The sequence below is a fragment of the Scleropages formosus genome, chromosome 13, assembly GCF_900964775.1.
Source record: "Scleropages formosus chromosome 13, fSclFor1.1, whole genome shotgun sequence".
NCBI lineage: Eukaryota > Metazoa > Chordata > Actinopteri > Osteoglossiformes > Osteoglossidae > Scleropages > Scleropages formosus.
The window spans coordinates 10,681,349-10,706,644 of NC_041818.1; the positions used below are offsets into that span (position 1 = coordinate 10,681,349).

At 43.4% G+C, this 25,296-nt stretch overlaps 1 protein-coding gene across 7 annotated transcripts in view; it reads right to left on the minus strand.

Annotated features, from left to right (window-relative positions):
• LOC108925461 (kelch-like protein 13) overlaps positions 1–25,296 on the minus strand; it is a 53,953-nt gene that overhangs the window by 25,979 nt on the left and 2,678 nt on the right. Inside the window, exons 2-3 of one of the 7 annotated variants that reach the window (XM_018737412.2) lie at positions 13,715–13,822; positions 12,369–12,455 (exon numbers count right to left, since the gene is read on the minus strand). The exons of 1 other annotated variant lie outside the window; for it this stretch is intronic. In XM_018737412.2, coding sequence (XP_018592928.1) covers positions 12,369–12,455; positions 13,715–13,800 — 173 coding nt within the window. In that variant the 5' untranslated portion in view covers positions 13,801–13,822. Of the gene's footprint in view, positions 1–872; positions 949–4,132; positions 4,155–12,368; positions 12,456–13,714; positions 13,823–25,296 lie in introns of those variants that run through there. 5 more of the 7 variants (XM_018737413.1, XM_018737417.1, XM_018737416.1 and 2 more) reach the window with 5 other exon arrangements.

Below are 25,296 nucleotides of genomic sequence, written 5' to 3' on the forward strand. Positions count from 1 at the left end.
ACCCTCCCGAACCCCACTGCTAACAGCACAGCGCTCTCTCCACAAAGCGTGCTTTGCAACTGCGGCGCTCCGATTTAGCCTCTGAATGAATAAATAGGGCGACGCCAAGCGTGTTGTGGAAGTGCAGTTCATAGCAGGGCTCAGCGCGATTAAGGGCTCCCGACCCAGCGGTAACATTTAACATTTTTTGGGAAAAGTCAAACCCTTCTGCACTCAGAGGAGAGTATTTTCACAGAAGAGATATTTTTAAAATTCAATTAAAATATTTTATTTCTCATCCTGCTTAATTGATTCAGACATTGCATCTTTTGAAAAAATTCATGGCAAATACTACTGAGAGTAAACCAATAAAGCCCTTACAAAAACACAATTCCACTCTTTAAGAAGAAAAATAGGAATTAAAAAGTCAGTTAATACCACGCCATCAATAATAACCGTAACCCACTGTAAACAACGAGTATAAAAGTGATTAAATTCTGAATGAACAATTCTGATTCCTGTACAAAGCGGTGCGAGTGAAATCTAGAGCGCAATGAGCACTATTTATGCCAAATAAAGAAGAGAGCCCAAATTTAGAATAAATGCAGTACAAGGCAGCTTGTCACACGTACCTTATAGGTTCTGGTTCTTTTGAAGTAACAAGTGGAAAACCGCCCACCAAGCATCCTGCCATTGCTCTCATTATTCTTGAAACAAGTGCGGGAATAATAATAACTCTGTCACATACATGGAATCTATTTTCATTATGAAAAATGGGTGGCTAATTATGGTAATCTCTCTTCGCCTGGATACCGTACTGTAGGTGCACTGATGGGTGATGAATATAGCTTGGATGAAAGGAGCGAGCGCAGAGCCAACTTGCTGATCCTCACCGAGTACGCGTGTGGGAGCAGAGTTATCGGAAGGTGCAGCTGCTGCCACATGTGGATCGGCGCTGGTCACCCGGCAGCAAACCATCATGATCTACGTGTGCAAAGATTAACAAATAATTGTAAATTACAAAGTTTGTGAAACTGACTGCCTAGATTCGTCAGTTCTGTCCACAAACAAGATTTGCTTACGCACATTTAGCGGTTTTAATTTGCTTGGCTGAGTGAGTGGGCTAAGTGTGAGCAGGACTGAGGAGGCAGCAAATACCGTACTGTTCAGGGCGTCAATTTGTGATCCGAACATCCCTGTTTCAAGACCCCGCTGCTGCTGTTGTACCCTTGATCAAGGTGCTGACCTTCGCAGACGTTCACTGGCTTTGTTTTTGGTGAGAAAGGAGCTCAATTAATACTTGACGGTCTGAGTACATTTTCAGGATAGCACGCCAGCAGAGAATTTTAAGAAACGGGTCTGACTCACGGTTTACCGAGACACTGTCCTACTTCACCAGCAGCACTACCACCTACTGCACACCTCCACCAATACACTGGCATATTAACAGCTTCCGCCAGAAAGCACAGCCAGGAGGCGTGCTGGGAAATCATGTGGGACTCTTCAACCTTTCCCGCGGCAGCCAAGCGGCCAGCTTTAGCAGGGCTGTACAACACGGGGGCCGTGAAGCCATTTCCCTCTACTATTCGCCGCTATTCGGGGGTCGCGACACGAGTCTGTTGATCTTGTGGGCAGAGCAGAAGACCCTGTCCGTCCCTGGGCAGCACTGCAACCAAGAAAAGGCACAAGTCCATTTACACATAAGCATACAAAATAATTCCTCAAAAGTCTGAAAGCCTAAATACAAGCAGTCCTTGACTTATGACAAATGACTTACAGCCATCTGGATTTAAAACAGCCCTAGCATTAACCTATTACTTCTGATTCCCGACATTTGGTCGTAATGTGTGAGGGCGGCCACTCCACCTGCTGTACGGTAGCATTGGCCGGTTGTGCTGCTGCAAGGAAACATATTTCTTATGGACTCGGTGTGTGCATCAGCAACTGTGTTTAATTTACAAAACTTTCCTTGCGATTCCCTTCAAGTTACCTTTTTTTTTCTTTAAATTTACTGTGGCTTGTGTTCTGGTGGCGCTAAAAAGAAAAAGTGAAAGACTTGTAAATAAAAGTGAAAGCATGAAAAAATAACAGTACTGTACTCATTCTATATATTACTGTAGTCTGTGAAATTACAGAAAGAAATGTAACAAAACCCTGCTATATAACGCAGCATTTGTGCTAATTATTTCTAATATCCTTAGGGTTCATATAACACAGTATAAGGGGATTTTGACAAAAAGACAGGGGCTGCTGTAAGTGGAGGACCACACATATTATCATTCAGGAATTAATGAATGTCCAGTACATCATTTTAAATGATATACACTTAAGCACAACACACATTAAACACACAACTCGCAGGACAAAAAGATGACGATGACGAGCTGAATAGGTAGAATAGGGACTGAAAGAGCAGGATAGAAGCAGCTGGACAACACGCACTGAACTTCCCCATCAAGTGAGCCCGTGCACAGCACCAGCGCACATCTCTTCTCTGAGCGTTAAAGCGACAATGAGGAAACGCATCAGGAAACACTGAGGAGAGCAGCTTGTCGTGTCACTCATGTGGTTGTGCATTTTAAATGCAAAGATTTTTTTTTCCCATTTGATGGACAACCTTTCCAGCAGGTGGCCTAGTGGTTAGAGCTGTCCCTTTGCAGCCCGGAGGACCAGGTTCAAATCCTACCTCCTGCTTCAGTAACCCCTGATCAAGGCACTTACCCTGAATTCCTCCAGTAAAAATTACCTGACTGCATAAATGGGTAAATCAATGTAAGTAGCTTAGTATACAAATTAACATTGTAAGCTGTCAGCTAAATAATAATGATCACTCATTATGCTACAAATTAAACTTTCCTGATATAACTGAAAATCACTGACAAAACACTGTTTGTGCATTTACTTTGTACAGTAAAGTATTATACATTACATTTTGAAACACACAGCCCACCATGTACAAGAAGCATCCCTACAAGTAACTGTCCCCATTATCCTTAGAGTAAATTGCATTTCCACTTGAGATGGTCCATGCTGCGAATGTGTGGGAAGTCACTGCAGACTGAAAACTCGGCAACAGACAACGTGCTTTAGACCACGTTTGAACAGGAGATCAGTTGGCCGGAAGCTCAAAAAATGTGTAGCATAAAAATACTGCATATAAGCTTTCAGTGAGCAGAGTGCATGTGGCTGAGAGATGCAATAAGAAGGAACTCACTGGAACTTGGGTTATTTTTGGCTTATTGGTCACTTGCCATCCTGAATAAATAGAAAACGCACAACTGGACTCCCCTCAATCCAGTCATTCTATGTCCCACTATAGTAATTCTGCCAGTTCTCTCAAACACCACAAACGTGAAACACAATGAAACACAAGGGCCAGTCAAAACGTATCTGCAGTATTAAAAATGTGGGCATAGGGGAATCATTGCAGACACTTCTTGACTCACCCTCATAACAACTGATCATTGTCCCTGAAGTGAAACGTCAAAAACCTCTGCGCCCTCCAAACCAAGACACACGGATCACATTTAAATGACAGACAAACGCAGGTGTCAAAAGACTGACACTGCACAGCCCTTTCTTTCTCACACGTGCAGAATAGGAAGCCTTGCCATTCTGCTCACTGCAGACTGCAGGAAGGTCCCTGATGCATCCTACAACATCCACCATTTCTGTACGTATCCCACTGCAGTAGATGACAGGAAAGTCGCTGACCACCTTAGAAGCGTTGCTGGCGAGGACATGAGCAGTTCAATACAATTTGGTACCAGATGTGGAAAACAAAGCATGGAGTTGATTCTTGGGTCACACCTCATACTCTTCTGATCCCTTCTCAATCATCTACATTCATTCATTTAGCAGATGTTTTTCTCCAAAGCGACTTCCAACGAACTATGGAGTGTTATCAGCCCACACACCTTATTCACCAGGGTAAATTACACTGCTAGATACACTACTTACAATGGGTCACTCATCTATACATCAGTGGAACACACTCTCTGTCACTCACACACATTGGGTGAACCTGTGTGTGGCTACCTGCTGTGCCACATGTATTTTACTTTCCAGCACTGTGAAATACAAGCATTTGTGAGATTGTTTTTTAACTGTAGCTTTTCAAGAGATCCTCCAAGTCATCTTGACCCTTGCTAACCTTGTTCCTTCCACAGGCATTGAGGCTTGAGGGGATGCTACTTGGGAAGCGTTAGCATAACTCATGACTGGTGAGAAGTCAGAGCGTGGACTCCCCTGGCATGGGCTGCCTGTCTTCCTGGATGGTGGGGACAGTTAGTCTGGAGCCTCTGGCACACTGCAACACATGACAGTCTCCTCCGCTTTATGAGAGTAATGTGTTCCTGAAAAACCCTTTGTAAGGTGAATTCCTAGAAAGTCAAAGACACAATTGTCATTAGTTTCAATGGAAATCTGTTTGTGAGTTCCTGAACACACATTTATGCTAAAATACCACCAAACCCCATCAAAATGGACACAACTGCTTCAATAGTTAACATTCATTAATCGCTGAAAGGACACTGCTGCCTTATGTTAATTATTCTATAATACTGTGAGGCTGTTCAGCTTTGTTATTATGTACTGTACACTATACCATAAGTGTGGGTTTCCACCACGTGCCTCAGTTTCCTCCCACAGTCCAAAGACGCAATTTTTGGTTCAACTGGCAGCTCCAAACTGCTGGTACTGGTAGTGTGCGAATGTGTGTGTTACGTTACTGCGCTGCTCAAACTGTGCAAAGCAGAAAACCCACGTCTAAGCCTGTGAGCACGTGCCGGTGCAAGCTGATACCAACTGCAGCAACCCAAAAAAAAAATAATAATAAAATTTTTAAACTATCTGCAAAACAAGAAGTTGCTGTAAAGAAAAAGAGAAAAAAAAAAAAAAAAAAAAGTACTACTGCACACCATGGTACATGCAAAACACACGTTTGACATTTTCAGTTGTTGGTAGCTGAGAAACCTGAGGTGTGAATGCAGATCTTCAGGCCCAGAATGAGCAAGAAAGCTGTGACCTGGTGAGTCAGATGAGCACTTAACGTGTGGATGGTAAATGACAATGAGTCAAGGCCTTCTTTTTCTGCCAGGAACAGCCAGATTCAAGTGGCATGTGCCTGGAGAAAAAAATGGGGGGGGGGGGGGGCTTTCAATGAAGCTTCATAACCTTTATTATGAATCCACATCCAAATTAAATTCCATTATTTTCACCTGCTCCTGTATTCTATATTTGACAACCACCCGGAATCTCACTTCCGGTTCGAACCCTACAGTAAAGTAACACCCTGTCACAGAGCGGTCTCGGTGGTAAACGCTCGGCCAGAGAGTTGAATCTCTGCTACCTAAGTCTAAGGTGTGCCGCAGGGGTCTGTTCTTGGCTCACTGTGAAAACCACTGCACACCTTTACCAACCTTTCAGCATCAAGAGGGTCGCTGCTTATCTCCTACGATTACATTAATTTGTTTAGCAGACGTTTCCGCAAGGTGACTTACAATGAACATTACATAGCATGTAGCCAACACTTAACAAAAGCGACATAGTGCTGGATACACTGTAGTGCACTACCTACACGGAGTCAATAAGATACACCAGAAAACACACACACACACACACACACCATGGGCAATTTCGAGTCACCAATTCATCAAAAAACTTAAGTTTCTTAAAGAGCTTAAGTTAAACTTAAAGAAACCAGAGCACCTGGAGGAAACGCACGCAAACATGTAAACTCCACACAAACTGACTGGGGACTGATCCTATATTCTCTTGCCCCACCGAGGTGCTGTGAGACAACAGCACTTTCTGCTCGAGCACACGGCCCCAGTGTCAGGTCACATCATTTCACTCCTAGGAGCTGTTTATTATAGCTTTTGTGATGATCAAGGTAATGGTATGATTTCTGCAGAATGTGAATACGGGCAGCGCTGGTACAAACAGGTAAACAGGGGCCATCTGCTGGACACCAGGGGTACTGACTGCAGCAGTCAATAGTCATTAATAATTATAATCATATGGTTATTTTATAAACACTTCATCAAAACTTCATGATGAGCAGGATATCATAAAATCAAAGGTGCCAATGAAAGCAATGTCTGAAAAAGAAACTGATACATCTTCCACAAAAAAAAAGAAAAAAAAAAAAAAAAAGAGCCAGTAACGGAAGCCACTAGGGTTCCTTGTACCATATGAAACCACATCTATCAGTACCCAGATCCAGAAATGCATATATCTGTTTTCAAGATGACATGTGGAGACTCTCAAAGTGCAAAATGAAAGCAATTTGATTCACTGCTTGAAATGAAAGATTTCCATCTCTCTGAAATCATCACACCCTGGAATCCATTTAGTGGACCCGAAAAGAAGGGGGGGGATTCAGCCTTTCTACTCCTGTATACAGAGCATGCAGAACATCCCACAGTATGAAAGGTAAAATAGTAATAATTTCATTGATTTAACAAACAAAAATAAACTAAAAAGGGAATTAAAATCTATAAACCCATTTTGAAACTTCTATATTCTTTCAAATAACTTCATCTATGTCAATCCATGTGGGCACAAAGAAAATGAGGAACTTGAACTTCGTTTCATAATTGATCTAACAGTCGGCATGAGCTTTTTTGAGGGGGGGGCTTTTAACCTCACACTCTGAACCACGGAGCAACTCCAACAAAATTCATTAGGAATGGCCTAAAACGCAGCAGCCACACATGGTGAAAGGAGAGCGATATTAGCGTCACTGCTGCAATGGGGCTTTGAACAGACACATCAGTTCCCTTCCATTAACAAGGATCTTAAAACGCCACCACTGAAGTGAATAATTCACTCTGCAGGCAAACAATTATCATACAATTACAAGTAACTCCAAGGAGAAAAGCAGCTGTTTGACGAACTGGAGGACCAAATAATGACTTCAACGGATTCGCTCATACCGCGCATTAGCCTTGAGCCTCGAAACGACTTCTTCGAAAAAACCCTGAGATAAAATGAAGGAAATCCAACAGTTTAAATCTGAACTGTCCAAGAGTAACACCCAATTTGGCACAAAGATAAGCGTATATAAGGACAGATGAATCTCATTGAACAGATTCAGCTCATGATGAGGGGGAAAGAGAGGAACTCGTGCGACCCTCTGCTTTGGGAAGACTATTTATGGAAGTGGACTGCCATCCATCTCAATCACGTCTGCAGTCATATAGCCGGGGGAGCCATCGAGTCGACTTAGCGCTAAAGTGTGGATGAGAAATGTTCCCACGTCAGTGTGCGTGCGGCTCTGTGTGTGTGTGTGTGTTTATTTATCTGCGTGGGAGGACTGGGGGAGGCTAGAGGAGGTGCGGGCTGAGCCCCTGTCAGTACGCGAGGATTATGTCATCCTTTTCATAATATGACAAGCCTGGGTGGTAGGCCCGTGGTATAAGCAAAGCCTGAGGATTCATCTCCGGAATGGAGACGGCCCCCCTCCTCCCCCTGCCATCTCCGCAAACTCAGACCTATTCAAAGCTTTTCACTCTGTGTGGCAGAGATATAAACTGTTCACAGCAGAGGTCTGCCGCCCTGCCGTCGAAGGGGCCACATCCAAAGTTGCTCCACGGTGCTCCAGACTGCTGCTTCCACAAAATTAAAGGCACTCGCTCAAAGCTAAAGGGGTCCAAAGAAGTCATTTTGATTACAAACATCTGCTCAAATTAAGGTACAAAGCAAGAATGCACAACACGTACATGTGTGTTTCTTTTTTAAAAAGTTGTTTAATTATGCAAAGTCTATCAGCACCTACTTGAGTTATGTCCCCTGCTTCGTACGGTGGTACGCGACAAGCTCACTGAACTCCAGAATCACAAGTCTGTATCTAAATCTCTCATTATATTCATGTCATGAACTTCTCGTACTTTTCTCTGAGATGTATGTCGCTTTGGAGAAAAGAGAGAGTCTGCTAAGTGAATAAATGTTACCTAAGGTGCTAACATCCTTAGTGCAGTGAGAGAAGGCTAAATTATTTCAATTAGAGTATTAAATAACAGAACAAAATTCCCCCCCAAAGTTATGTTGATTTTTGCATTGATATGAAGTTTATTCATTACAAAAATACTACTAGTTCTTCCACTGGGTCAGTTTTAGTTTGGTACTTTACAGCAGAAGTATTCTAGAAGGCACCAGAACATTCTAGAAAGCATCAGGCCCTAAAAGGAACAGGAATATTTAGTGCTTGGAACCCCGTGACAAAATTCACCAAAATTTGCTGGTTTCAAGAATGCGGAATATTTTTCTCAAAACTGATATATAGTACAAACTAACGCTGAAAGCAAGCTTCATCTAACTAAACTGAATGGAAAATGAAATAAATAGGCATAATAAAATGTTACATTCTGTAACTAGTCCAATCAAGAGCTTTAGCAATTAAGGAGTATGAGAAATTTTCATGCACAGCGGAGTGCCAGGAATGGGACTGGACATACTTCTCCAAACACAGAGACGAGGTTAGTCAAGAGCAACCGACATGTTTCTCAGAATGCCCAGCACAGGAGATCAGCAGCACGAGGACAACCAGGCCACAGCAGCTCCGCAGGTGGCGCCGTCACCTTCCTCCACAGCACGTGCACGGTGTTCTGCGTTTTGGTGAAGCACTTCTCCCACACTGCTAACCACGCTGCAGAGGTGGACTGGGCTGATGTCCGAGAGCCTACCGGCATCCCGAGCAGGGAGTACCCTGCTTTACACCCTCCTGCGCTCCCAGCACAATTCAGAATCACCACAACCCCAGCCAAACAAGCAATTACAAAAGGTGGAAGGACCGACGGATGGATTGCTGGTTGGGTCCGCCTAAAACCGCACCATTTCAAGTTCAACTGTGCCGATAATGCTCAAATGCATAAATTCAGGCTAAAACCCAACGTTGCCCTATTTGTAACTATGACAAATGACCATGTTTAAAGCAATTACTAAACACAATCATTGCCCACAACCAAACCCTACAGGTTTAATGTACTCTTTGGCAGGGGAATTATTTCCATTAAAATCGACAAACACAGAGGCCGCTGCACGGAACGTGGTCGGGTAAGAGCGTCATGACCACACTCCAGCCACACTGGCTCATCTGAGTGTTGCCTGAAAGCCCAAAATTACAGCGCGTGGCAAAAAGATGTAAAATAACAACTCGTCTCAATTTTGCAGTCAACCCACAGCCCAGAGTTTTCTCTGAGCTTTTCCTTCCACTGGATGCCAGGGCCCAGAGCCCCCCGTCGGCAGGCCAGCTCTGGTTCCCTAGCAACGTGTGAGCGATTGCGGTTAAGATGTGGCCGCTGACGTTGGGGCTGGGGCAGGCCACCGAGAGAGGGCAGCTCCAAAAGCTTCTTCAAGTGACAGGCCTTCGCTAGCGAACCCAGGAAATGTACTCCCCAACAAGGGCTTCCGCGGGTTCCAGCGGTGGGACCAAAACGACACCGGCACTGACGATGCTCGCAAATGTATCTAAAAGGATAATCTTGGAGAACAAGAACATGAGCTTTTCAAGCACATCAGCACACACCTTCTGTTCATTAACATTTCAAACACACAAAATCACATGTACAAGATAAATATCGTAACGTTATAACATGGGACATTTAAATCACATGTACAGGACACACACCAGAAGACAACAAAAGACAGACAAAAACACTAACATTCCTACAGATCTCGGACCAAACCAGGCTAGAACACTCAGCAGAAGCATTAATGATGACCGAGGTTATCATATCTTAGACACGTTGCACATAAAATTTGACGCTCAGCAGGTGGTGCAGTCATCAGAACGGCCAATTTGCACTTGAAAGACCTGGGTTTGTATCGCAGCTCCTGCTGTAGTGCCCTTGAGCGAGGTGCTTACCCTGAATTGCTGTGGTAAAATTCACCCATAAATGGGTAAATAAAGTGTTAAGCTACTTGCAATTTAAGTCACTCTGATGAACAGTGCCATTTAAACGAATAAACGTAAAGGACAAAAATTGGAAGTGTCGAAGGAAAACAAGGAAAGGGACAACCATCAACCACATCACAATGACAACGGACACACCCCTTTCGACAAAAAAGACAAGCAGAGGACAGACCGTTCTGGAGACGAATATTCAAGTTGTCATCAAGCTGACACTGATGGCCAAACAACCAAGTAGTTTCACAATGCTGTTTCAAACACCCCCAACCATAAAAGCATGCAGTGTATATCTAACCATCTTCACGGCAGGTAACCACCACCTGTGGAAGCCTCCTCTTCACCTCAATACACTTTAGCCAGTGCTCTAAGGAATGCAGCGCTTCAGCCCCCCCCCCCACTTCAGAGCATACCCACCGCTGTGAAAGTTAAAGCAGTAAAGAAGAGGAGGAGTCACTGGCAGGGAGACAGTAACACGGGAGGGGCAGCTTCAGCATCATGCCACTTGCTTATGTAAAAGTGTAAACGTGTTCCACAGAGCACAGCAGTGTGTTTGACCAAATTGAGCAAGCAGTTGCATGAACAGGCAAAAACTCCACTTGCACGAGATGACAGTATAAACCTATCTAAAGTGCCCTTTACTTCTGCTCTCACATTAACAGTTGACTTTGAAACATGCAGTGTAACCCCAACCCACACACACACACACACACCGGATTATTTCAGACTTTTTCCGGCTCTTCAGCTCCAACAATCACCTATTACTTAAAGAAAAATGTCTTTCCAATGAAGAAAGCACAACACGAAGCACTGCATTAATGAAATATTTTACAGTCACTGAAGAAGCAGTCAGCGCTTCTTTTTTGATTTGATTATCGTCGTCGGACGACTCATTCCAGTGGAGACTGGCGGTGGCGAACACTGCTGCGTGTGCGGCTCGGGCTATTTTAGGGGCTTAAGGGAATAACAAAGCGAGCGAGGAGTGCAAAGGAGGCCCATTTAGGAAAGGGATGAGAGACTGCGGACTGAGAGCTGCCGAGTCCCCTTAAACTGGAGAGTAACGAGAGAAACGGAGGCAGCACAGCTGTAACCGGGGAGGGTGCAAACAAGCGCGACAGCACAACACAACGAGAGCCCCGTTGGGCTACTTAACACCAGTGCTAAGGAACTACAGCCCAATTAAACAAACACAAAAAACATCCTCCATCTAACTCCTGGCGATGGTCCCTACGATTAGGGAGCCGAGAAGTACTTAACCCGAACCCAATAATCTCACCAGCCGGCTGTCTTCAACAGCCAAAGCGCCAACGGCTCGGCCCTTTTCTTGCCCAATGCGCCGTTCATTTTGCACAGGATGCCGTAAAGCACATCACTTATACCCAGCAGCATAGCAAAAACGACAAGTGGCCCTACTTAACACTTTTTTTTTTTTTTTTTTTTTTTTAAATTATTGAAAAATTAAGATATAAGTGATGCTCAAAAGTATGTGAACCCCCTTAGTTTTACCACAAAATGTCAATTTAATGAGAATCAGTCTTTACACACACCTATTACATCAGATGGAAAACAACCAATTCCACTGGCTGCTTTACAGAAAATCATGTGTCGTAGAAAAACCAAAGTAGCGTAGGTGCAAAAATACATGGAATGCCAAGTTACACTGGCTAAACCTAGTATTCATTTTGCAAGTTTTACATTGTAACAACTTATTTATTAATTTAGCATAAGCTTTTCTCCAAAGCGATGTACATCTCATAGAAAAAATGTTTACATTACATTAGCAGGAAGACAGACATAGTTGCAGACGCATGATTCTTAAGTAGTTACTTTCCACCACATGAACTAACCAACTAACTTATTTCCACAGTTTCTACAATGACAATCCCTATGTTTTACGTACTTTCAAGCAGCACTGTACACACACACACACACACACACACACACACACACACACGTTTAATTAAATGAAGCTAAGACATTTTGAAAGCACTGATCTTGCATCCAGTACATGATGTCTGAAAACACTAACTGTGAAATTCACATTAAATGGGCATATACCTCTAACAACTGCAGGTTGTCCTCGAATTATGACATGTGACTTACAGTCATCCCATTAACCTTGCTATATTTTCCAGTGTGCACATCTGGTGGAAATGTCTAACGACAACCACTCCATCTGCTAATCCAGCAGTTGGCCGCACCGCTGCAAGAAACCATATTTCTTATGGAACCAGTCAGTGTGCCCATCAGCGACTGCATTTTATTTAGCAAAATATCATTTAATTACATCATTGCACATTATTATTTTGACATAAACAGACCTACAGGAATGACTCCCTCCCTCAGTTTGTCTACTTTTTGCACAAAAAACACACGAGACGAACCCAACACCAGGTAGACCTCACTTTATAACGCACACTTACACCAGAAACACCATCAGCAAAAATAAGAAAAGAAGAATAAAAAAAGTTGGACATACATTGCACAGTACCTGTCGTGCAATCCGATGGCCATCATGTCCCCTCTGTGTACAGGGTGGTCCATGCCCTCGCCCACAAGCACTCCCCTGCAACACAAGGGCAACGAGTCAAAACACACATATATTCGCTGAGCAAAACTTCCAGATCGTTCAAGACCCCGGCTGCAAATTTCCAAAACACAAAAGGTGTTTAACAATAATACTGTGGTTTAGATGCAGATCTCAGCAAACGCCTCCCTTTCAACCGCTGATAGTGACACTATTTCCACTGCCACCGTGACCTTTCAAAGCCAAGTGCAGGCATTTTCATCAGAACCACACACACACACACACACACACACACACACACACACACACACACACACCTCATCGCTGTCTTTTCCCAAACAGCTGATCAAAACTCGAGCAAGTGTCTGCACCCACGCTGCTATGCTAACTTGGCAGGACTCGCCTCCCTCCACTGTTAACCGATGTCGAGTACACCTCGTGTTGATGCCAGGAGTAGAACCAGTGAGCGCACGCCCGCCGAGACCTGACCCACTTTAACCTTTAGCACAGTACCTCCTCGCTGTACACTATTGCAGGGTGCCCGAGTCTGCTCTCCGCTGCTGCCACACACACACACACACACACACACACACACACACACACACACACACACACACACACCCTGCGAGCAGCCTAAATCCCCTCAAGGCACCGCAAGTGTCTGCTTCTAACGGGGTGTGCGGGACCTCTGTGTGCCCGAGGTCCAGGAGGCAATGCCTGGACGGGAGGCCTTTATCCACCAAAAGCTATCAAGGCAGCTGCAGGAGTACACAAGCATGTGAAACGTAGAAAAATTTTATGTAGAATTTTAAATGAACAAAAGGTTCACTGTGACTTGGTGAAAAATCAAACGAAAGAAAAATGAAGGGACGTGCAGTGGAGAAAATGAGGAGGAATACAAATATGAAATTAATATCTATAAGCGGGGCAAGAGGACAGCTAACTGCCTAATCACGTCAGGGCTAAGAGCCTTAAAGTGGACGTGGCGTCCAGAGCACGTGGCCTTCAGGAGTGCTGACAGAGGTGGGAAGTGCCTGTGCCTGCCTTGTCCCCGCAGCCGGCTGCCTGTCTGTCTGAGCAGTACGCGCGAGCTGCCTGGGGAGGGTTCTTTTAAAAGGAGACTACATGATGTGTATCCCAGCCTCCTTAACTTGAGCAGTGAGCAAAGTGTCCATGTTAGCAGGAGATACACGATAACACACTGCACAAAAGCACAACCTCGCCCAATGAAATTGTTACGAGGAAACTGACTTTATCAAATGTAATACTTTAAAAGTGCTAGAAGAAGCTGTGATTACCTGCTTTGCTCTGTCAAGGCTGGCAACACATCTCTCCCTCTTTGGGATTCTTGCCCCGGGGAGCCCAGCCTGGCCCGGAATATCATCCTGAGCTGCCCGGAGGCGGAGCTGGATGAGGAGGAAGAGGATGAGGATATGGAGGAGGAGGACGAGGAGACCGAGGAGGCCGGAGAGCGGTGCCGCCGGAGGGGCAGGGCGAGAGCCGAGAGCACGGAGTCCCGTCGCCGAGGGCGAGCGCGTGTAGAGGCGAGCGGCATAACGGCTGGCCGCTCCTCAGCCCTACTCCTACGGAAGTGGGACACGGAGAGGAGGCACAGCGCGCAGGTCTGCCGGGAGGATTAAAACCCAGCCGCCGTGGAGGGGAGGGTTTAACTCCACGCTGTCTGCCTCCTTTCACTGACCCCTCACAGCTAATGGGACACTCCTTACGCATGTATGACAAATGAAGGGTGGCAGCCAAACTTTGCTTCTTTTTGCTTTTTTTAAAATATTACATGTTAAGTTACATCATTACGTTAAGTTCAGGTTGGAAAAAAATGCAAAAAAAAAAAAAAGAAACCTTCCAAGTGGAGACTAACCAGGTCAACTAATTACAAGAGATGCACCGAAGTGGTTTGCTTTTTAGAAACCATTCAGCTTCACACTCATTTCACCAGTCTCCCTTGCACACAATGTCTTTTTTTTTTTTTTTTTAAAAATGACATTCACAATGATCTAAACTGACAGATCATTCTCCCGTATGCATAGATGTAGACATTACAGCCATTTCAGTCAGACGTGGCACAGTGCGATACTCCCCACTGACCCCTCAATAAATACAGCTTTCGTGGAAGAAAACCTCCAATACCTGCGATCGTTGGGTTAAGGTGTAAAGGGCTACAGAGCACAATCGCTGTACAGCCATGTCCCTGTGAATTTTACATTGCGGAGGACACGTGGGGGTATAACAACACTACGTACAGCTCTGTCACTCTATACAGACAGGCTTGCCTTTCAGCACAGCCAACGTGGCAAGGGTCGGACACGGAAAAGCGGCGCCTGAGGGCGTGTGACACGACTGCAGCAGGTGATGTGATGGTCAGGTGCGTATGAGAAAGGCCATGAGGCTTGCTTGCAGAAACAAAGAGGGATACAGCTGGTCTCCACTGATGACACCTCCTCCGGGTTTGTTGGAGGGCATGGAGATAACCTCACAAACACCTCCTCTGGGCAAAGGCTTTAATTCTGAACGAAACCTCTTTGTACATTTGTTTCTTTCCCGTAAAAATATAGGTTTGGTTTTGTGTTGTTTTCCAGGAGAAGTTGAGATTGCAGTCACCATCATTCCTTAAGGATCTGACAAGATTTCAGCATGAAGAATTATTTCAATCCTTGAAGTTGCAATGATTTATCTTTTGAGAGCAAACAGTAAAAGATCAATGTCTGCCTTAATGTAGAGTTTTAAAAGCAGGCCACCTCACCAGAAAGCTTTATCCACTTTTAGTCGACAAACTGTCTTACACTTGATCTACTTTTAATAAGGAGCGCTTCACAGCTCAGATGCTAAGTGTGTCAGAAAGGAGAACTTTATAAATAGTTTATTCATACTGTACAGTAATTATACCTATAGATAGATAGCCAAGTAGATTTCTCTTCTCTTCATGCAAAGATGACCAGACTTTTGAGAAGCATGCATAAATAAATGTCAACAGGAAGAGCAGTGTAAAGCTTTTCAAAAACCATCCTGTTTCTGGAGATTGCTGAGACATTGTAGCAGCACTTGAATTTGAATGGGATAAAAACATAACGCATTCCTGAGCCCCAATAAGTCAGTTTTTCACCCAAACATTACCATGTAAACTTAAATATTTAACACTTTCCATCACAACATAAGCTAACAAGGCAGTTCTCTTGCTTCAAGTACCTCTTAAGGCCCATTTACCTCCCTGTTGAGTGATCTCCTGAAGTATCATTAGTGAATATGTGGTAAGAAAAACACCAACTAAACCTTAGGTGTATACTGGTGCTATGATCTCGTTCTAAAAAATTAAACACATCTGACATTAAGGGGTGATTTTTGCGCATCTACACGAGTACTGAAGGATAGAGATGAGAAAGTGGCACTCTGATGGTGGCTCAGACGATGGCTGTGACGTCTCTTGTACTTTGCACATTCCTCGGCTTCACGAAGGAGGCTCTCGGTGGACTTATGCATTTTTTGCCTGTAAAATGGTTCTTGTAACTGCAGGGCATGCTCCTTACAAACTGAACTTGAGGTACAAAAGTGAATTCTCACGAAGGAGGGAAAGGCTGTAACGTCAACAGGAATGCGTCGGAGATTACCTCGGTGCTGATCCCGTGCTGATCTGTAGCACCGATGCTATGTCCGTCTGAAAACGGATTCTGTTTTCTCCTCTCCTCACTGCTGTGGTGACAATAACATGGTGTGGAGCAGTTGGGTCCAGCCATAGGGTCACCATGCATGGGTTTGTGTGCAAGGAGCAGCATGTGGAGAACAAAACCTCAGACTTCCTTGGTGAAGATAGCCACCCCAACTCCATCAAACAGGCCAAGGCCCCTCAGCAAGGCTTCAACCATTGAGCCCAGATGTTATGAAAACACTATGCATGATATGCACCTAAACAGGGCAGGATGATCAAATAGAGCAGCGCCATCTGAGGTCGGGCTTCTTCTGTTCTGGTTTGGGCCACCTTTTTACCAGTGGGACACTGTCGCAAGTTCTACAGACTCTAGCTACATAAACATACTGAAATGTATGAGCAACAGCCTTAAAATCTCAAACGAGATCACAGCCAACCTTTTTCACATGCTGGAGGGGGAGAAGAAGAAAAAGACTTAAGACTTCACAATGACTAATTACCATAATAATACTGAGATACAACCCACTCCCTTTAATTCAACCTGTTTATTCACCTGGCAGCATAGCTTTTGTAACCACTCTTTTCATTCGTAAAGAATGACTATGTTTAATTACTAAAGAATGATCACACAGCTTCTGGTACAGATCATGGCGATATCTTGCCTGGACTACTGTAACTCTCTCCTGTCTGTCCTCCTGGCCTAATCCATCAAACCCCTCTAGCTAATGCAGAAGGTTGCTGCACAAGTTGTGTCTGACCTGCCATAGTGTTCCTATGCATCTCCCCTCGTCTTTCTTCACTGACTTCCTGTAGCTGCCTGTCACCAGGTCAAGACTTTGGTCATGGCTTACGGGATCTCTGCTCCTTGATACTTAGAGGACCAGATTGCTCTCCGTGCCCCAGACAGACTGCTACGCTCCTTCACCTTTGGCCGCTTGGTGGTCCCACACACAAGCGGTTCACCATCAAAAGCCTAAAGGTTCTAGCTTCTGGCTCCCATGTGATCAAATGATTTCCATCTCTCGCTGAGCTGCTGAAGCCATGTCAATGTTCAAGAAGGTTCTCAAAACATCTTTCAGAGTCACTTTTCTCCAGACCTCCCATCTAGTCAATAAATTAACAATATTTCTCAGAAATATCTTTGTATTTATCAGTTCTATGTGCTGCTGTTCATGTAATTGTTAATGTTACCCATTTTAAATTAAATTTCTTGCTCCTACCCTAACTGCCAATGTAACGTATGCTGGTTGAAACGATATCAGAGAAATTGACTGTACATCAGTACGTCTGTCTATTGGTGAGATGTGCTTTTGAGCATTGTACACAGCTTTGAAGAAAAACTAGATTCAAATCTCAATGTAATAAACCTGAAATCTGTCACATCTTAAATCTCACAACTTATATGTTGAACTAAGTGTAACCATTTTCCCCCACATGCCAAGTTTATGTTTTGAACCACAAAAATACAACAGCACTCAAGGTTCTCCCCCCCACCCCACCCCACCCCACTTCATGAGATGTCTACATCACTGTTAGGCTCTTTCAAGAGTGAATAATACAAGCCTGAAGATGAACTATGGCTAAATTTGTTATAAAGAATAGGAAAAATTGCACGCTGGTGGTGAAAGTGTTACTCAAGTGTACTTAAGGTGCTGCTTATTGTGCCACTACCAATCACAGTCTGAGACTGAATATAATGAATAACTTGGGCGAAGAGCAAGTTCTGCAAAACACTCCTGCCAAAAAGAAGTAGAAAAAGTATGAGTTATATCACTATGCATGCACAAAGCTGTGAATCATCTCTAAACTTGCCGCTGCATGAATAACGCATAGAGAATAAAAAAATACAATGCAAAATTTAACATGCTACAAAAAGGAAGAAAACAGTCATATTTAAATAGATATTAATATTCTTACTTTGTCTTGAAATCATAATGGCAACAAATTTCTGCCAGAAAACCAAAGAACCAAAACAGCAAATGATACTCAACAGGGGAGCTGGATAAGGCGGCAAAGCATACAGAACATAGGTTTTTACATCTACATTTATTCATTTACCTGATGCTTTTCTCCAAAGCGACTTACAGTGTTAAGATATTCACAATTATTTACTCATTTATACAGCTGAGTTTTTTTTTTTTTTTTTTTTTTTAAAATGGAGCAGTTTAGGGTAAGTACCTTACTCAAGGGTACTACAACTGGAGGTGAGGTTTAAACCTATGACCTTAGGGTCCAAAGACAGCAGCTCTAACCACGACACTACCAGCTGCCCCCGGTTTTAATAGCTTAGAGAAATATATGGTGCGTCATTCATTTTGCCTACACAGATTACCTGGAACAAAAATAATGCAGAAGATGCTATAAATGTCTGTATTAATATAGACTGTCCAACCAACAAGCAGCATCACTGACTGCCTTGGGGAACCCAAGCATGGAGATGTACGTCTGGTGACAGCTTTATAGACCGGAACTTAACAGAGCAGTTATTTTCAAAGCGTGCTGTCAGTCTCTGGGGGACAAGGCTCAACATGAAAACCTGGGGAACATGTGAAAACATGGCACCCAGAAATACAAGGAAAGCAGTACCCTTTTAGACAGTGTCATTCCGGAGACATTCATACTCCATGTGGTCGTTCGAGGGGCAGAAGAGCATGGTTTTCAAACAAAACTACAACTAATAATATAATTTAAACTAGAACCATGACCAGCCGGGGGGGGGGGGAGTGAAAACCACAATAAATATTGATTTATAAATGTTGATTAAAAAGAACTAACGATGCTGCTCCATCCTACAAAACGCCAGCATCGATTCTCCCAGTCCTCTCCCACAGCACAATTTTTTTTTGTCTTAAGACCAGCTGCCTCTTATAAAATCTTAATTGTCCCCTTAACTACAGGCGGAGAGCCTTCATTATCCATACGAACTGGGACAGGGTGGGCACAGAGGAGCTGTCCATCAAGTGCAGTCCCACCTCACGGCAGCTGAAAGCTATTCATGTATAATTTATGGATGTATTTTTTAAGACGATGCTAAAGTGAATCACTAATGTGAGCATGAACATCTAATGTTCCCAAGATGTCCGTGGTTGCAGAGCAATACAGATGTGTGCTACTTAAGGTATATTTATTATTGTTATGTGGTGCCATTTAACAATAACACTATCAGTGTCTCTACCTCTCTATCTCTGAGAGAGACACACACACACACACACACACACACACACACACACACACACACACACACACACACACACACAGGCAAGCACTAGAGCCGAGAGCTGCCCTACTTGGACCTTTTTTGAGAGGGCTTTTTTGAGAAGGCCAAGCAGCCCCATTGGGCTGTGGCACATGAGTTCCTCTCAAACTTCCAATTTGGTATCGCAGGGATGAAAGCAACTCAGGGGCTACAGCCAACAGTTCCTTCGCCAGAGACAACACAAAAATAACTCTTTACATAATCTCCAAATATACCATCATAGTTATTATTGTTACAGTCACACTTGGCGAAGCTGGCAAGAACAACATGCTCCTTTCATACATTTTACCATCAAACTATACCACACAATTAAGCCTGTACCCTTTACTGGGTAATAACCAACAATTTACAGTATGATATACAACAGTTAAGCACTCTTGGAGTACTACTAAGGTGATTTGTGTAGTCAACACACATTTCAACAATTTAGACCAAAGGAAGCTCATTTTAGCGACAATATTCTGAAGGACAAAACACAACATGCTCTGTATCTTCACATTTCCTTCCAGCACTAAGCCTTTCATGAAGGAAAAGGCAATTGTGTGTAGTGCAGCACCGGCAAGGTATTCGTCTTAACTCAAGGTGAACTCGGATTGCTTAGAGATAAATTGCAAAGTATGCAAGCAGATGCTCAGTCATGCTGACTCAACTCAGTCACGAGCAAAAATTGCATTGCTTCAGCAGTAAAATTAAGCCCACTGGGTGACTCCAGCCACAGTAATCCATGTGAGGTAGAAGCTGCACTGCCTGGTGCCAATAGCATGTCTGCTTCCTGATGCTGCGAGCTCTAGTGCTCTGTAGTGCAGACATCAGCTGGTCTCACCACCAATGGATCAACCTACATGCTGCCACTTCCATTGAGTCGTTCCTTGACCAGGTGACCGCAGCTCTTACCGTGGTGCCAGTGGACACACCCCTCCATCCCACACATACCTTGTAAACAGCCACTTTCAGCTGTATCGGACACACTTCAGAATTCTCCTACATACACTATTACAGTCTGTGATTTCTACACCAACTGACCATGCTGCATTAACCTTACAGGATCTGGGAATTTTCAGCACCCCTCCACCACAACAATTTTTTTTAAATTCATATAGAAAATGCTATGTGAACCACATTGCAACACTGCACTTGTAAACATGTACTGCATTAAAGGTGATTGAGTCACTTAAAATGGCACTGGTGCACCACATATTCCGGGGCCTCTCGGGGGGGGTCGAAACCAGTGCAATCCTTGCAATGTTTGCATGTTCTTCCCACATTCATATGAGTTTCCTCCAGGCGCTCTGGCTTTCGCGTACAGCCCAAAGAAGTGTTTTAGGAGAACCGGTGATTGTAAATTACCCTTTGTGTGTGTGTGCGCATGAGTGAATACGCGTGCGATTGCTCCGTTACGGACTCGCGTCCCATCTAGGGTGTACCCTGTCTCACTCCCATGCTTCCAGGACACACTGCCTCTTAACACTTGTCTTTGATTCATTCTGTCATTAGCTAAGCTCCTTTCCAACACACATTCTGCAGGTTTCTCCACTAGTAGCCACAAACCAATGTTCTTCACTCCAACTCAGTCTTCCTGATGTGACAGCTTTAAGCACTGAGTTTGATGAACTCAAGCAGAGGTATGTGACGTAATCTCTGCCATCCGCTGCTCCCTTCCTATGCTTCAGGTTCAGCAGTCACCAGCAGAGAATGAGTCTGTCAGCACTGAAAAATTCAGCGCTGCAAACGGAGCACTACAAATCCTCGACGTCCCACATCTATGGGTGTAATCTGTGCTCTCCAACTTGAGCAAACAAAGTATGTCTAATACCAGCCCTGAACAGACTCCCTGCTCCGCAACAAACTCGGGTCTTTTCGTGTGCCCACAGTGCCCCCAAGAGAAAACCCAGGAGTGACACAAGACTCAGATTTGTTGCTATGGAGGAGGTTCTGGTAATCAGACAGAATGCTTTTCACCAGATTTATTTGGAAGGAAATAAATCACTTGCAAGCATCTTCTCCTTGCATCAGAGCGGTGCCCCAGAAAAGAGCTATTCTAGACAGCCCGCTGCAGGGATTATTCCACAGCAATATTGAACACCACCAAATGAGCAAGAAGAAAAATAAGTTTTTTTTTTTTTTTTTTTTAAACTGCACTCAGATGTCTCTCCATTGGAAAGACAGGGGCTTGGTTACACCCTACATTGCCATCCCACTACCTCAGCTTTCTCTTCTCTGCATATGCACCTATGTGCTTCGAAAACAGACTTGAACACATCTCTCGCACTTCCGTTCTGTACTGTGCATCCTCAATGAGATAAAAAACAAACCATCTGCTCCACCTCGGCCTTGCATCTATAAACCCACATTTTTAAATACAACTCATTCATTCCCTCACACCTTGAGACTTGGTAAGGCAACGTTATTAGCAGAACATTTCCATAATCATACAACTGCTCCTGCAGGCACTTCTACAGCCGCTCAACATGTCTCAAGACTGTATCAGCATCATTGTAATTAAGTGTGACATTTCCCTGCTGTGATAAATCTCAAATTCAGTAAAACAGTATCCATCCAAATAATGTGAAAACTGGTACTTAAAAAGTTCAAAGGAATTTATATCAGAACAGAAGTGTAAAAGCTATTTTGGAGATGGAGTATTCAGTATGTTACACATTTAAGAACTGGAGTAAATTTCAACTTTTCCAAGACAACTACTTAATTTTTACCTTCAATCGGTCGGCTAATAAGCGGCTATTTCATGCTACGAATGGTTATGCTTTACAAAATATTCCACTCTTTAGAACACAACTAGGACTGGTTTAATTTAAAATTTTCAGAAAGGGGAAACCTATAAACCCAGTTTTTTTTTTTTTTTAAATGTGCTCAGAAGATATACACATTACATGAAGCAAGGCTGCCTTCTGAAGCTAAAATATTTAAAGTTAAAAACAACACACTTGGGGGTTACAATATATAATTTTTCTTTTTTAAAACCTCCACCCATTTACTTCAACATGGCTTTCATTTTGCGCACTTGAATTTCAAAAAAAAAAAAAAAAAAAATGCCCTTATAATCAATGACAGCTGATGCATACTTCAGTGCAAGAACTTAAAGTATGTAATTTGGAGCCTGGCTCTGAAGAGACAGCTTGGAACTTAAAATCATATGGACTTAAGATTCCACCTTTTATATGGTTGTCAAGGCAACCTTCTTCAAATAATACACTCCACCAGTCTTGGCACCAGACCAAAAGGAAAACACCAGAGTATAGTGCTCATTCCCAGTGCAAAATAAATACGAAACATACACCATTTCAAATGTACAAAACGTTCAGAAAACTAGGTATGACCAGTTCTGAGACAATGACAGCCTAAAAGAGAGATAAGGAAAGGAAGTCTCTAATTACGTACACAATTATGCTATCACATTCAATAGTTTATTTAAAAATGTGTAACATTACATAAAGATAGTATCTGCATTTATGTTTGGCTATGACTGATTTATACAGGTTCAAAACTCACAAGAATATCCCTAATGAAAGGAAAAACTGTGTTACTCTTCAAAGCAAAAGTTTTGATCAACACCACGAGACGGGGGGGGGGGGGGGGATAAATCTTAACACACAACCACTGTTGTAAAAAGCCTAAATGTGGAACAGGATTAACTGTCCCTGAACAACACTGGACATGGCTTCTTCTTCCCACTCATTAACAAGTGAGAGACAAGGAAAGAATAAATGTACGGAAGTGTAATGTTAGACAAACAACTTCACAATGATTTACCCATTTATACAGAAGGGTATTTTTACTGCATCAATTCAAGGCAAGTGCCTCAACTGAGGGTACTATAGCAGGAGGAAGATGTAAACCCAGTACCCAAATATCGTCCCAAGTTTTGATATAATATATAAATCATACGAAGGGGGACATATCCAAGCGGTGGTGCTTTTCGCTACAGACAAGAGCGGAATGAGAGAGGTTTTAGAAACATGAAGCCGATCTTGCACTTTACCATATCCATTACACACGGCTTCATTACAGACATATGGACATGACCACAACATCAAAGGGCAACTCCCCTTGAGCAGAGCTCTGCGGAACAAACACACACTATTGAAACGCTAAACAACATCAAACGCTAAATTAACACAAAGTTCTCATGCCATCTGTTTCGATTAAGAAATGATGATCTGTGCTAGTTTTTCCTCAGAACTAGATACGTTTGACTAAATTAGGGCATGCATAATTCAAGCAACTTTTAAACCAAAAAGCTTACTTGAGGACTCAGGATTATTATTTAAGGAATCAATTATTCCACACAAGGTCCAACAATAATCGGCACAATATTACTTAAAGAGAAGACTGAACAAATTAAATATTGCGTTTAGGAAGAGGGACAGCACTGAGAATTACACAAGACGCATCACCATGTTGGAAGAGAACAACATATTTACTAAATATGTTATGTGGAGAGCATTTAAGGCTTCCATTTTTTGCTGGTCTGACAGAAAATGAACATAACAGGCAAGACCGGCTGAAGATCCTGAACCTCGGTGATTCAAAGAAAATGTATAATGTGTCACTTGCCAAAACGGCCCAAGATAAACGCAACCAGACTGGATTGACTGAGCAGCGCACAGAGGACACATTAAAAAAAGAACGAGAGCATAACGGATGTGCAACGACCTCGCAGTGACAGCTAGAAACGAGAAATGTGAAGGCCATTGACGATCAGTTTCAGGAGAACTGACAAATGTGACAGCCAGTGATGACCAGTCCCACTGATGAATGTCACAACAAAATATGGCCTTGTAATATAAAAGCCAACAGCTACACCAATCAGGGTTTTAGCATGAAGGATCATCCATCCATATGCTGATGACATGGTGATGGAGAACATGTCCTGAGAAGCAAAGGGCATAAGGCCAGCTATATACTTTGCTGACAAACAACAAGACACACAAAAATCCAGTAGTGAGGACATATAAATACCTGGGGTTGCACATGGACAACAGGCTGGAATGGATGTGCGAAACTGAGGGTCTGTACAAGAAGGGACATTCACCTTTACCTTCTGAAAAGGCTCAGGCATGTATGTATTCATGTTGTACATTGTATGCTGCCTCAACCAGAATTTACCCCAGGACTGTTTCCTTCATTCATTGAGGCCAAATGAACCCCTGCTCTGCCAGAGAACTTCTGCACACCTTCAGCAACCCTTATTTCACCATCAACTACTCCAGTTGCTCCAACCCTTCGTTCTCTGTTTGAGGAAGAAAAAAATGCCTTTGTATTCAAGCAGCTGAACACCTCTGAACCACGGAGCACATGACATGCGAGTCAGAATGTATTTAAACAAGCCAGCTGTCGCGCTGATCCTCATTCTGACAGCGACAAAAAAAATTTCATGGTTGGAAGGGAATCTTTCAGAAAGAAACATTCTACCCGATTCCTTTTGTTTTTTTTTTTCTTTGCATAAAAGTAAGCAAATGAGTTTTGGATGCGTTTTTATTATAAACAATATATTAAACATACATGTACCAAGAGTAATGGGGGTGCGGTGGCGCAGTGGGTTGGACTGGGTCCTGCTCTCCGGTGGGTCTGGGGTTCAAGTCCCGCTTGGGGTGCCTTGCGATGGACTGGCGTCCCGTCCTGGGTGTGTCCCCTCCCCCTCCAGCCTTTGCCCTGTGTTACCGGGTAGGCTCCGGTTCTCCGCGACCCCGTATGAGACAAGCGGTTCTGATAATGTGTGCGCGCGCGCATGCGCCAAGAGTCGCTGTAATAACGGTAAGGCATTATTCAGTAACTTGGCAGTATTATATTATTTGAGGGTGACCCCTTAATGAGCAAGGGGCACTGAGCTTCCCCTGCATCCTACTACACCTTGTACCACCTCAATTCACTCCCGTCATCCATCACTTACATTGAAATATGTTTCTCTGTTTATTCACATGCTAACTTAAGTATGTTTGGTCACTACA